Here is a 14,761-nt window from a genome sequence, read left to right as displayed (position 1 = left end):
GATAATAAATTTTTTTTTTTTGATAAGCCAGGAGAGTGGATAAGCATCAAGCGGTATCATCGACATCCCAACTAGGTTGGCACCCCGAGACACCTCCATCCTATACCTCCACACTCAAAAAAATTTATTAAAAAAAGGGGAAAAAATAAATACAAAAAGAGGGGGGACTAGACCAAAACCCTCAAAAGGAAACAACAGAAGCAAAACAGAAAAATAAACAGAAACAATAGACCCCGAAAAACCAGACAAGGGAATCTGTAATTCGGAAGTCCACATCTATCTCTAAAGAAGTCAAGACCCACACCCGGGGGAAGAGTGTCTATCCAAACTTCACCAGTTATGGTGTGACCCATATTTGCCTATTTGTTGTCTCCCCGTGCACGGGATTTAGAAGGCTGCTTTGACATTACTTGTCGTACCTTAATTTTCTGTTTTTGGTTTCTTGTAAGAACATGTAGGGTGAGCTGCTTCCGCTGCTGTCCTTGCATCATACTCTCGGACTCTCTCCCACAAATCAAGACCATGCTGGATATTTTTGCTAGGATGAACCTCTTGCCGTTGCATACCAACCACCTCATGTACAGAAACTGTAGTTAAATTATTCACCTCCAAAGATGTTGTTTTCGTGACAGTAGGTTCCTCAGTCACATCATCCATCACGACAATGTCCTTCAAAGTATTAACAGGATCCTCTTGCATATCATCATGCTCAACATTGGATGGCCTTGTAACAATCTCACGAGCACTCTTGGGACTCTCCTCCAGCTCCCGTGGGCTCACATGATCTTGTTCCACACCATCCTGAAGTGGTTCAGATACACCATCAGTCACTGGGGTCACCAACGACGTTTGAGTTATCTGCTCCACCCCGTTAGGTCGTATGTCCTCACGCCCAAGAGGGGATGAGTGTGTACCACACACATTAGACTCCTTGGGACTCTCCCCTAGCTCCCGCAGACTCATATGATTGTGTTCCACACTATCCAGAAGCGATTCTGTATTTTCAGTTACCAAGGGGTTCACCTCCACCTCCCTCGGTTCCTGAGTCAACTTCCTCACTTCTACAGGTTGCACGTCATCGTGCTCTACAGGGGAAACAAGCTCAAGCATAGGCCTTTGGAGTGGCAACTCACTCGGAGTAATTAAATCAAACACATTTTGTAGTGGTATACTGAAATTATTAGACCTATCAAATCCAGGAGCAGCCACAGTAGATGAAACAACCGGACCCATCTGAGGGGTAAAAAAAAATTAATAATGCAACAACGTAAACAAATATTTTATAAAATGACATTAAGATAATAAAAAAAATTTAATAATGCAACAACGTAAACAAATATTTTATAAAATGACATTAAGATAATAAAAAAACACAAATTATTTTTACCAAAGAAGTAATCTTAAAAGTAGTTTTTTTTTTTATTTACAAATGAAAAGTAGTTGTATCCCTTCCACCAAAAAAAAATTAATAATGCAACAACGTAAACAAATATTTTATAAAATGACATTAAGATAATAAAAAAACACAAATTATTTTTACCAAAGAAGTAATCTTAAAAGTAGTTTTTTTTTTATTTACAAATGAAAAGTAGTTGTATCCCTTGTAATAAATAGTAATCCTATGTATAATTTATAAATGAGAAATATTTTGTAACTTTTTCAAAATAAAATTTGAATAAACTTTCTCAAAATTATGTTATTAATGAATAAATTTAGATGCAAAAATACGTATGAATGAGAATAGTCATGTGTTGTTTTTGTCCTCGCGAGCTTAGCTCAGTGGGTAGGGACAATACATAATGAATGTAAGGTCCGAGGTTCAAACCCGACCACCAGAAAAAAAAGTCATGTGTTTTTTATTTTATTCATCAGTTTCGTTAAGTATCGACGATAATTTTTTCGTCCACATACTTTTTATATCATTGATAAATGAAATGTATTTATTTATGTTTTTTATTATTATTTATTCTTATTAATATTTTTACACTAAATATTTAAGCAATTGTCATTTTTCATTGGATTACCTAAAACATAAAAAGTCATAGGAAAGCTAGTTCTATGGCATCCTAAAAATGAAAAACTCATAGCGAGATAGTTCTATTGCATCAGATGGACTCAGTAGGAGATAACAACTCCTAAACATCATAAAAAATGTTTTTTGTAAATGTAAATTAAATATAACGTTCGTTTGTATAGACAAAAAATGATATTCACATTCAATAATTTAGAGATTTAATAAAATAACATAATCAATTTTGTGTTTGTTTATCGTAATAACAAGCACTTCTTTAAAAAATAATTTAATTTTTTTGGATACAGCTATATAAAATAGATTTTTTGTTACAAAATTATATTCATCTTTAGATACTTATTTTTCGTAAAATCTCTAAAATATAATCTCTAACTTATTTTATGTCAAATTCACTTATATTTTAATCCGTAACAAACAAACCCAGTATAAAAAAAATCAGACTCTATTTTGTATTTGTGTATCGTAATAAAAACATATTTTTTTTTAAATAATTTAGTTTGTGTAGATTTTTTAAAAATAATTTAGTTTGTTCAGATATAACTAATATGAAAGGGTAAATATATGCGGGATGTGGAAAATTGTCATTAACTTTCATAATTAGAGATTATATTTAGTTTGTTTGTTTAAAACAACTATATAAAATGATTTTTTGTTACAAAATCATCTCAATCTTTCTACAGTTATTTTCTCTCTCCTTGAAATATGATTATTTGATACAAAAGACACAAAATGGTTATGTTCTAAACTGGCCAGAAGGCCAATCGAATTGTGACACATGGGCTAAACACCCACTAGACTAAGCCGCATCGCCTGAAGGAACACGACAATACATGTACACCTTACTCCACTGGAGCGCGCCTCGGTGCATCAGGTACCGTACACATGTCCTCTAACCTCCTCCTAAACACACGCCGCAACTCACTGAGGCATTTATTATCACGCACGCCTATATAATGGTGAGTTAGCTTCACCCTCAAGGTATGATTCATTTTTCCCAAACCTTTTACACTCTCTTTCTCGGTTTCAATATTAACTTGAGCGTTGGAGTGCTAACGTGCCTACATGCATCTTTCGTTCCACAATGAAGACTCATCGCCACCGTACCGGAGCACTTTCCGTCACCGTTGCCTGCATCAGTCTCTTACCAGACAAATCAGGTTAAAATAAGCTGAAGTGTCAAATGATTATGATGAGATAAACTTGTGTTTTTGGTCATCAATATGTTCAAGTTAGAGAACGAAAAATTGTGTTTTGTTAATCATTAAGTTTCAAAATTAGAGAAGGGATAATTTAGAGATTTTATGAAAACAGATAAGAATCTATTTCAATGTTTTGAAAATTATTTAGTTTGTTTAGATACAACTATATATAAAACAATTTTCGTTACAAAATCATTTCAATCTTTTGAAAATTATTTTCTCTCTTCCTGAAATATGATATTTTGTTACAAAAGACATAAAAGAGTTAAAATATGTTGAGGTGTCAAATGGATATGACAAAATTGTATCTTTGTTAGTCATTAAGTTTCATAATTAGATAATATAATTTACACGCATCAGCACAACAAAAAAACGAAAAAGACAGACACATGTGCTTGTCTTTTCGCTAGTACAAAATAGATAACATTGTTCCTATTGTGGTGAGATAATCATATTTTAAAGAGATTTATTTTTTTTAATTGAAATTTAAAATAATATTTTTGTTAACAAGAAATTTAAAATAATATGGTTCAAGGATAAAATAGAAAATAAACTATTTTAAATAAAATATAAAATAGAAAAGAAAGCAGTCAGCCGAGGCTAAAGTAGATTTTTTTTTTTGAAGGAGATTTATATTGCCTGCTTTTTTTTTCTTTCTATTTTTTATAATAAATTAATATTGTTTGTTATGCTAGGAGTAATAATAATAGCGAATTTAGTTTCATATCCAATCCTTGTATATAAATAACTCTTAGAGGGTTTGAACGGTAAAAGAATTCTCTTCATAACTCTCATTCATCCATTCCATACCACAAGTAACGCACTCACGAAACAAGAAAACCCAATCGTCCGATCGAAGACAATAAGAGCTTTGAAAGATGCCATCGATTGAGTGCGAACCGATGAAGTCACGGTGTGGAGACGGTGTTGGTGATGATCTTGTGGAGAAGATGACTACCGATGACAAGAAGAAGAAGAAGAATTCTATTCTGGTAAGGGTAGGTAACCTCCCCCCCGAGACAAGGAACACTGACTTGCGAAAGCTTTTCCAGCCTTTTGGTGTTATCAACAGTGCCCATGTTGGTATTCAGCAAGACTCATGCTTTAATAATCGATGGGCTATTCTTGAAGGGCGCTTTGGTTTTGTTAACTTTGTCAACAACAAAGATGCTCAGAGGGCTATTGAAGCACTCAATGGGTCTGACTTCCAGGGTTTTGTCCTTAGAGTTGAATATTCCACCCCTATCAAGGAAGACGTCGACACTACGGTCTCCTCTGACAATGATGACAGTCGTCCATTACCTCGTCCAATACGTTGTTGTCGTCATACTCCTGACAATCAAATTCGTCGTCTTAGATATAAACTTAGTCCCCCACAAACGGTTGCGGGTATGTTTGTATTTCCTTGCTTTAAAGCTTTTGTGGAAGAGATGACTACTGGGTCATCCGATGACAAGAAGAAGAATTCTGTTCAAGTAGCCGTAGGCAACCTCCCCTTCGAGACAAGGAACCGTGATTTGCTTAAGCTTTTTGAGCCTTTTGGTGATGTCATCAGTGCCGATGTTGCTTTTGATCAAAACACTGGCTGTAGTGGCCGTTTTGGCTTTGTTAACTTTGCCACCAAGGAAGGTGCACAGAGTGCTATTGAAAGACTCAATGGGATTGACTACCATAATTTCGTCCTTAGAGTTGAATGGCCCACCCAAAAACAACCTAAGTATTAGTTACTACTAAGTTTTGTATATATTTTTTTTTTATTTCTTCTTCAAAAGTGTTCATTTCCTCCTGGTTTATGTATTAAATGATAGTTGTTATGTTATATTTGCTTGCATAGTTGTTTACATGTTATTCATTTATGAGATGCTTGTGTGTGTTTCTTCTTCGTATTGACTTGACCAAATTATTATTATAAAAAGAGTAAAGACTTTACACATGATTGACTTGGTTCCAATGCTTGTTATTCCCAGAGTATGTATTTGATTTCGTAATTGAATATATTAGAATTGGTTTTTGTTTGTTGTTGGAGAATATTTGAGTTTCGTCTCTTGAAACTAATTTTTTTTTTATTTCAAAATTTTATTCAAAACTAATTTACTTGCATTAAGATTCCCTTCAATTCATCATTGCTTAGGTTCTCTCCTTATTTCCTAATGTTTTGAAGATTAAACTATCTTCCTTGCATATAGCTTGAAGTCATTGAAAGTAAAAATTGAAGAACTTTCATATGGATTTTGCATGGTACTCAGGGATGCCAAGTTAAAGAAAGTCAAGTCACATAGAGAAGCTTCCTAAGATACAGAATGCATTTAAAGCTGGATTGGAACCGTCTTCTCACATAACTAATAGAACAGTGGACTTCTTGCTTCAAAATTCACCCTTTACAATAGTGGACTCTTTTCCTCGACCGAAAGACCAAAGTAGAGAAATGGGTTTTTTCCCACTTTACAATTCTCAAAACTTATTTCTTTTATTTAATCAAAACTAAAAACTAGATTGATACTTACTTCAACTCCCTATGGATCGACATTCTTTTTACTACTCATACAAACCATACACTTGCGGATTCCTAGCATGAATATAGTTGTTTTTTTGTCAGTAGCCTAGTGGCTAAGAATTCACTTTTAAAATGAATAAGTGGGGTGTCCGGGGTTCGAACCCCGGCCTCTGCATATAATAATGCATTGTCCCTGTCAACTGAGTTATGCTCACGGGGACTAATTTATTTAGGAAAACTCTTGGTTTTACGATTTAATTGAAATAATTTATTTTGAAATTACTTTGGTGCATATACATAATGCGTGAACTAAAGGGGCAATTATATCTCACTAGCTCATAATTTTAGCAAAAATATTTTCCATTTCATCTTAACTTATGGGTGAGTTAGTAGAAAGAGAAGTGGAACATTAACTGAAGGGGCAGTACCAATTTAAAAAGAGAAGAAATAAAATAACACGGTTGTAAATTGTAATCATATTTTCTGAATTGAATCGTAAAACAACCTTTGTCACTAGCAAAATTATTTAGGCACCCCTTCAAACTACTCTAGATACTCTATGATAAAAGTAAGGTCTAGTAGACGGTAAAACAGTCGCATGGGAGAGACTTTGGGAAGGAATGCCTTGGTATTTAAGTGGTTCAAGGACCCACCTCTCATTTTTGGGAACCCGTTTCATGTATCGTTTATTTTGCGAACTAAATAAATTGCTTAGTAACAACTTAAGTGTTAGATTTTTATATTGTGTTGGCTGCATTTTGTTAAAATAATATGTTCTAGCAAGATGTTGGACCATATATGTCTTGACATGTTGGTACGACATCATAACATGTCTTGTGTCGCATTCTTGATGATTTTATTCGTGAGATCACTGAAGATTGATTGAAGATATGATTCACGAATATTGTGCTCCAAGAAACGTGTGTTTTCAAGAAGCTGCAGAAGTCGGGTTGTGTTTGGCGTGTTTCTCAAAATGGATGTCTAAACATTTAAGGAAACCGTATATTTGCGTTTAGAATATTGTGCTGAAGATTCTATGGATCAGCTGCATTGTTTAGCCCGATTGCCCATCAAGGTCATGATATTCTCATGATATATAAAGGAAGACCCTAAACCTAAAAAGATCACTGAAGCCGCATTTGTGAAAGTATCATTTAGGGTTTTAGTCTGTCCATTATTATTTGTGAGCCACTCTTGTATCACCTCGATGCTAGATCTGGCTGATAGTTGTATTTGTGAATCACTCGTATACTTTTAAGCAAGTTGATTTTGTTTATTGGAGTGTGTCTCCTCTTTGATTGTATTTGTTGTAATCACGGGTTCGTGATTGAGAGGAAGTGAGATGGGATCTCAAATCTAGGTGAGTCTTAGATAGAAATATCATGGATAGTGATTAGATGCGAAGGCAGTAAACCAGAGGTTGTTTACATAGGACTTCAAACTAATACTATTATAGTGAATTTCCTTCCTGGCTTGGATTCCCCCAGATGTAGGTGACATTGCACCGAACTGAGTTAACAAATACTCTGTGTTATTACTTCCTGCAAATTTACTTTTAAGTTGTTTATTGTTAATTGTGTTGTTACGTTGTCCTAACATTGCATTCGATATTCCTGGTGTCCTGACATCGTATACGACATTTGTCCCCTACATGCCAGAATTTCATTAAGTAATGAACTAATAACCCAAAGGATTGGGATTAGACCTTGTAATCTTTCTAACCCTATTAGGATTGTAGAAATACGAGACGACCCCACATAGATGGATATAAGAGAGTAGAAGATTTTTCAATTTAATAGGAGAAGTTAAAGAAGTAGTTAGTCCCAACTTAAATAGGAGAAGGAAAAGGAGTAGTTAGTCCCAATTTAAATAGGAGAAGGAAAAGGAGTAGAAAATAAGATAATTGGTAAGTTAGTCCCAATCTAATAGGAAGAAGAAGAGGAGTAACATAAGATAAATAAATGGAAGAGTTAGATCCAATTTATTAGGAGAAGAGTTATTTCCAACTAGCGAAAATATGTTTTGATTCTTTGCTTTTTAGACTATATGGAAATTTTTTTTTTGACAAGAATATGGAAATTTTTGTATATGATTAAAATTTCATTATTTATCATAGTTTACACTTCGGAAGTTCGCAAGTAGTGTTATGTTTCGGATAAATCATGAATGGGATAAAAGCAAGCTCGCCAAGGGCAGATAAATAATGAGCTCATCAGAAATAGATCGTAGAAAAATAACACATTTGAAAGCAATGACCTTGTAACTGAAAACATGAAAGATGAATCACAAAATTTTCATAACCATTTTTTGCTTTTGAGATTTGTTTTTACAGGAATGAGAAACACCGCCCAGATGAACATCTTGACTGTGTAAGACTTTGCGCGCGACGGGAGCATCCTCAGGCAGTATACGATTTGCCACGTAGGAAGTATCCCATTGTTAGCAAGTCCAATTGGGCACCTGAGCCAGTATAAGACTTCCAACATAGGAAACATGCCACCGTTAGCAAGTCCCACTGGGCAACTGAGCCAGTATATGACTTCCCACGTAGGATGCATCCCGCCATCAACAAGTCACATTAGGAACCTGAGCCGGTATAAGACTTCCCATATGTAGGAAGCATCCATCCGTTAGCAAGTTCTACTGGACATCTGAGCCGGTATAAGACTTCCCACATAGGCAGCATCCCGCTGTTTTAAAGTTGCACTGGGCAATGCTGGTGTAAGTCTTCCCACGCAGGAAGAATATATATCCCTCCTATATATAATGCTCCACACAACGAGAGTATCCAGCCTAAATATAACTAAGTCTGAAACTAAGAACCCTTGAAATTGATGGGAATAACATACAAGAAAATGGTATAAAGTATGAATTATGATATAAAATAGTGGAAATAGCTTTGTAATTGAATGTTAAGATCCAGAATTACAGTAGAAGAAAATGAAAAGGATAACAAATTGGTAGAAGCAGATACCAACCCTAAAGCACGCAGGCTTCCCAAATCACCAAAGGTGACCCCACACAATCATAACAGTATTCTCAGGTGATTATTCTCTAGTACTATCCCTGTTTATATAAGCCAGCCCATGCGCCTTATGCATTCTTTGCCACATCATCATTCTTAGCTATTTTTGTCTTCTTCCTACTATAGACTTTCCACACTCCTGGCTTAGGGCCCAAGTCAAGGCCCATTCCTTCATTCACGTTTCTATCAACTCCACCCTCCTTAGAAACAGCCTTGTCCTCAAGGCAAAATTCAGGAAACTGCCCTTTTAGTATCTCATTATCTTCTCAGGTAACATCTTCTAAAGACTTGTTTTTCCACTTAATCAAGCTCTGCCACACCTCAGTATCCCCTTGTCTTATAGTTCTGGAACCCAACACCTGTTCTGGATACACATCATCTTCCCCATCAATCTCAAGTCCTTTGGGCAGCTGACCTTGCACCTGATAGTTTCCCACTGCCTTTTTGAGCAGTGAGACATGAAAAACTGGGTGTATCCTAGATTCAGCTGGTAGCTTCAGTTGATAGGCTACCTCCCCAATTTTTTTAGCTATCTGAAAAGGACCATAAAACCTTGCAGCCAGTTTCTGATTGATTCTCCTCACCACAGATTGCTGTCTATGAGGCCTCAACTTCAGAAAAACCCACTCTCCAACTTCAAAACTCAGGTCCCTTCTTTTCTTGTTAGCATAGCTTGACATCTGTTCTTGAGCCTTAGATAAATGCCTCTTCAGTTGACTTAAAGCTTCATCTCTGTCTTTCAATTCAGCAGCTACAGCAGCAACTCTAGTCTCATTGGATAAAAACTTCACTATTGGAGGAGCTTGCCTACCATACACCACCTCAAAAGGTGTCTTCCCAATTGAGACATGAAAAGTAGTATTATACCAGAATTCAGCCCAAGGTAACCAGTGAGACCATGTTTTAGGATGATCAGAGGCAAATCATCTTAAATAGCTTTCTAAACATCTATTAATCACCTCTGTCTGCCCATCAGTTTCAGGATGGTAAGATGAGCTCATCTTCAATTTAGTGCCCTGTAATTTAAACAGCTCCAACCTGAAATGACTCACAAATATTGGGTCTCTATCACTGATCATTGAATCAGGAACTCCATGCAATCTTACTACCTCCTTAACAAACACTTCAGCAATAGACTTTGCAGTATAAGGATGTTTTAACAAAATAAAATGACTATATTTTGATAATCTATCCACTACTACCAAAACTGCCTCATACCCTTTGGACTTGGGCAAACCAGTGAAAAAGTCTAAGGATAGATCCTCCCATATAGCATTAGGAATTGGCAGAGGTTGTAACAATCCACCAGGAGTTGTAGCACTGTATTTTTGTCTCTGACAAACATCACATGCCCTGACAAATTCTCTGACACTTCTCTGCATTCCCACCCAGTACAGTGACTCAGCCAATCTTCTGTATGTTCTGAGAAAACCAGAATGCCCTCCAGCAGGGGTGGCATGAAATTCTGCAAGTAACCAGGGAATGGAAGGTGACTGTGGGGATATAACTAACCTGCCATGATATAACAACACTCCCTGTTTCACTTCAAATCCAAGATGAGATGCTGGATTTTCTTGCACCTTATTGGCCAGTTGTTGGATGTATGGATCCTTAGCAATTTCATCAAGTATTCTTACCCTATCCTCCCACAAAGGATAAGAAACAATTGTATTCATCTCCCCTTCATCATAGATCCTTGACAGTGCATCAACAGCTTTATTCTCCAAGCCTGGCTTATATTTAACTTCAAACTGATATCCCAATAATTTAGCTAACCAACATTGCTGGTCTGGTGAAAGAAACTCTTTGCTGTAAAAAATGTTTTAAGCTTTTATGGTCAGTGTACACCACAAATTCTTTGCCCAGCAAATAATGCCTCCAATGTTGGATACATAAGACCAGAGCCATCAGTTCTTTCTCATACACAAACTTGACCAGGTTACCCTCTGACAAAGCCTTGCTGAAGAATGCTATTGGTTGCCTTTGTTGCATCAACACAGCACCAATCCCTCTACCAGCAGCATCACATTCCACTTCAAAGGGTATATTGAAATTGGGAAGAACCAGGGCTGGAGGAGTGGTCATTACCTTCTTCAAGTGTTGGAAAGCTTTATTTGCATCTGCCCCCCATGAAAAATTGTCCTTCTTTGTCAATTCAGTTAGGGGTTTGGCAATTTTCCCATAGTCTCTGATAAACCTTCTATAGTATCCAGTCAGACCCAGAAAACCACGTACACCTTTTACATTTTTAGGCTCAGGCCAGGCTACAATACACTCTATTTTCTCAGGATCCACTGCTACACCTTTTCCAGAAATAATGTGACCAAGGTAATCAATCTGGACACATCCAAATTTGCACTTTGATTGATTAGCTATGAAACTATTGTCTAATAGCAGAGTTAAAACTAACTTCAAATGATCCAAATGTTCTAGCATATTTTTACTATATATTAAAATGTCATCAAAAAAGACTAAGACAAATTTCCTCAAATAAGGCCTAAAAATATCATTCATTGTAGCTTGAAAAGTGGCAGGAGCATTCATCAGGCGAAAGGGCATAACAAGATATTCATAATGGCCATTATGAGTTCTAAAAGCTGTCTTAGCAATATCATTCTCATGCACCCTAATTTGATGATAACCAGATTTTAAATCAATTTTTGAGAACATGACAGCTCCATTCAATTCATCTAATAATTCATCAACAATAGGAATGGGATACTTATCTGGGATTGTAGCTTTGTTAAGGGCCCTGTAATCAACGCACATCCTCCAACTCTTATCTTTCTTCTTTACCAAAATTACTGGACTTGAGAAAGCACTTTTACTTGGCCTAATGATTCCTGCTTCCAAGAGTTCAGCCACTTGCTTCTCAATCTCTTCTTTCTGATGATGAGGATACATGTAGGGTCTGACATTTATAGGACCATGATTTGGGAGGAGATTAATCTGATGCACTATGGACCTCTCAGGAGGAAGAAGAATCTGACTCTTAAACACCTCTTGGAAATCTCCCAAAACTTCATTGAGATCTTGTGATTCCAGAGCTGTACCAGCCTCAATGGATTGAAACTGAGGCCACCATCCTTCCAATCCAATCCTTCCATGTATATCTTTTAAGAACGAGTTCAGATCACCTTGACTGTCTTGCTTTCCCCCAATACCTTGGAGTTTCACCAATTGATTTTTGTGGACAAATTGCATCGTCAAAAGCTTCCAATCCGTGAGCACCTCTCCCAACATACTCAACCACGCCATCCCTAATACCATATCTAATCCTCCCAACTCCAGAACCAAAACATCAATCACTATTTCAATTGGTCCCAACTTTACCTTAACCCCCTTACAGATTCCTTCAGCCACCACTCTGTGCCCATCTCCTAATTTAATTCTCTTTGCACGTATCGGAGTAACGGTGAGACCTAGAGCAGTCGTGATTTTAGGTGAAATGAAGTTGTGGCTTGCTCCACTGTCCATTAGCACCACCAAATCCACATTTTCAATTCTACCCTCCACTTTCATAGTTTGGTACTCCCCCATTCTACCCAGAACTCCCATAAAACTGCACTCCACCTCCTCTTCTTCTCCATCTTCCACCACTGCTTCCTCCATAATCACTATTTCCCCGTCTTCATTCAGCATCTCTCCCTCCCCCAAAATCAACACCCTCAGAGAACTCTCAGGACACTTATGCAGCGTGGGATGGTATTTTCCTCCACACTTGAAGCATAAGCCCTTAGCACGTCGTTCAGCAATTTCATCGTTGTGGAAGCTACGAACCCCTTTCCATTTTTCAGATGACCCAGAACGATGATTTGAATCGTTTTTGCGAGCTGAAGATATGAGGGTTGTGTTGGAATTTCCACTAGATCCAGTCGTATTTGGCTTCTGCATATTATTCGACCCACCCGTTTCGGTCGATCGGGTCAACCCGTTTCTGTTAGTCAGCAACCCGGCCCAATCACTTTGGCCCACTCTGTCCAACCCATTTTTCTTGGTCCCACGTTTCTCTCCGTCATCATCCTCTTCCTTCAATTCGTCTTCCACGTCCTTAGCTATGCGCATCATTTCCATGCGACTGCGAGGATTCAAGGTACGTACCCTCCGTCGAATTTGGGGCTGCAACCCACTCATGAAGTAACCCAGGTACTGTTCTTCAGGGAGTCTTCCAACCTGAGATGACAACAGCTCAAACGCCTCAACAAACTCCTCCACACTCCCCTTCTGTCTCAACGTTGATAACTCCTCGAAAGGGTTTTCCAATTGTCTTCCTCCATAACGCGCAATGAGTGCTCGTTTCAGCTTCTCCCAAGACAAATCATCCTCCGTCTCCATTAACAAATTGAACCAGTGGATTGTTGGACCCTCCATGCTCAAACGAGTCAGTTTCACACGTAGCTCTTCCGGAGTGTTTTGGACATCGAAATAGATCTCCGCTTTGGTGATCCAAGCAACATGATCGTCTCCGTCAAACAAAGGAAGTTTCACCTTCTTCCCAGCTAAACGAGATTCACTCTGAGACGATTCACCCGAAGAACCTTCACCATCCAGATTCGTTACTTTCTTACCAATCTGCTTACTCAACTCAGTAAGGATCACGCTCTGTTGTTGCATCTGTGTGGCATGTTGTTGCATCTGTGTGGCTAGAGCTTGTAACGTTGTGGTTACGTCACCCATCTGGACTTCAAGCGCGTCAATTCGATCTCCCATCTTTGGCTTTCTTGGCATCTACCCACTGATAATTGAGGGGAACTATCCGGTAGGTCGGACCAATTGATGGGAATAACAGACAAGAAAATGGTATAAAGTATGAATTATGATATAAAATAGTGGAAATAGCTTTGTAATTGAATGTTAAGATCCAGAATTACAGTAGAAGAAAATGAAAAGGATAACAAATTGGTAGAAGCAGCTACCAACCCTAAAGCACGCAGGCTTCCCAAATCACCAAAGGTGACCCCACACAATCATAACAGTATTCTCAGGTGATTATTCTCTAGTACTATCCCTGTTTATATAAGCCAGCCCATGCGCCTTATGCATTCTTTGCCACATCATCATTCTTAGCTATTTTTGTCTTCTTCCTACTATAGACTTTCCACACTCCTGGCTTAGGGCCCAAGTCAAGGCCCATTCCTTCATTCACGTTTCTATCAGAAATTTTCATTCGATACTCATAATTCAACAATACTTTTGATTAATCAATCACAAAAGAAACTACGCGCAAAAAATAATTTTCATGCTCAAATTAGATAGTCCTAAATGGGATCAAATAAGATAATATCTCCATAAACAAGTTACTTACTTCTCCCTTACAAGTCTCGTGCTTGGGGGACTGTGGGTCGTATGAATATATATCATTTAAAGGGGTGACTAAGCAATATGATCGTGCCACCCATCAGATAATGACGATCACTATCTTAATAAGCTAGCTTCCGTAATGTTAAGAACAAAACTTTGCTATAGTTTGCTACTTTTTATGTTAATATGTGAAAAACTGTCTCAATATAAGTTTCATTCATGTTCCAAATCTGAAAGGGAAATTGATGCGGGCATGTTTGGAGAAGGAATAATGCATCCAGTGTATACCATCCAAACACGAATACAAAACCAAGATAAATTAGATTGTGATAGTCTTGATAAATTAGAGTCATTACATAGTACATATTATCCAGAAAACTGATATTGTGTATAACTTCCAAATTACCTAGCAATTCAAGATAAGGGTATTTATTTCAACAATTCTTGAGCATGTAATACGAATATCACAAGAAAATCTTTACGAGGGCTATGAAAAGTAAATGAGTTATTAACAAATCTTTTAAATTTCAGAAAATAAAAGCAGAACAGCAAGAGAAAAGAAAGTACATAGATCAATAATCACATAGAGATTAAATTTTGCAATGTTTTTCTATATAGTGCATCAATGTTTAATCAGGATGAATGAGCATATGCATAACAAAAAGAAATCTCTTTACCACTATGATGAGTGAACTGCAAAACTAGATCAA

General features: G+C 37.1%; 1 protein-coding gene and 1 pseudogene across 1 annotated transcript; one reads left to right on the top strand and one right to left on the bottom strand.

The window, feature by feature from the left end:
* The first annotated feature begins 4,062 nt into the window (after positions 1–4,062).
* On the top strand, positions 4,063–5,050 carry LOC146954257 (28 kDa ribonucleoprotein, chloroplastic-like). The gene has a single exon (XM_085754177.1). The coding sequence runs from the start codon at positions 4,110–4,112 to the stop codon at positions 4,953–4,955; it is 846 nt and encodes a 281-aa protein (XP_085610303.1). The 5' UTR covers positions 4,063–4,109; the 3' UTR covers positions 4,956–5,050.
* A 3,655-nt stretch (positions 5,051–8,705) lies between these two features.
* Positions 8,706–13,906, bottom strand: LOC146954256 (uncharacterized; annotated as a pseudogene).
* Between the last annotated feature and the right edge of the window lie 855 nt (positions 13,907–14,761).

Source organism: Medicago sativa, chromosome 1 (assembly GCF_051527215.1).
Source record: "Medicago sativa cultivar Bolivia chromosome 1, Bolivia_mono, whole genome shotgun sequence".
NCBI classification, from domain to species: domain Eukaryota; kingdom Viridiplantae; phylum Streptophyta; class Magnoliopsida; order Fabales; family Fabaceae; genus Medicago; species Medicago sativa.
Note: the sequence above shows the minus strand (reverse complement) of the source record. Positions and strands in the feature narration are given on the sequence as shown.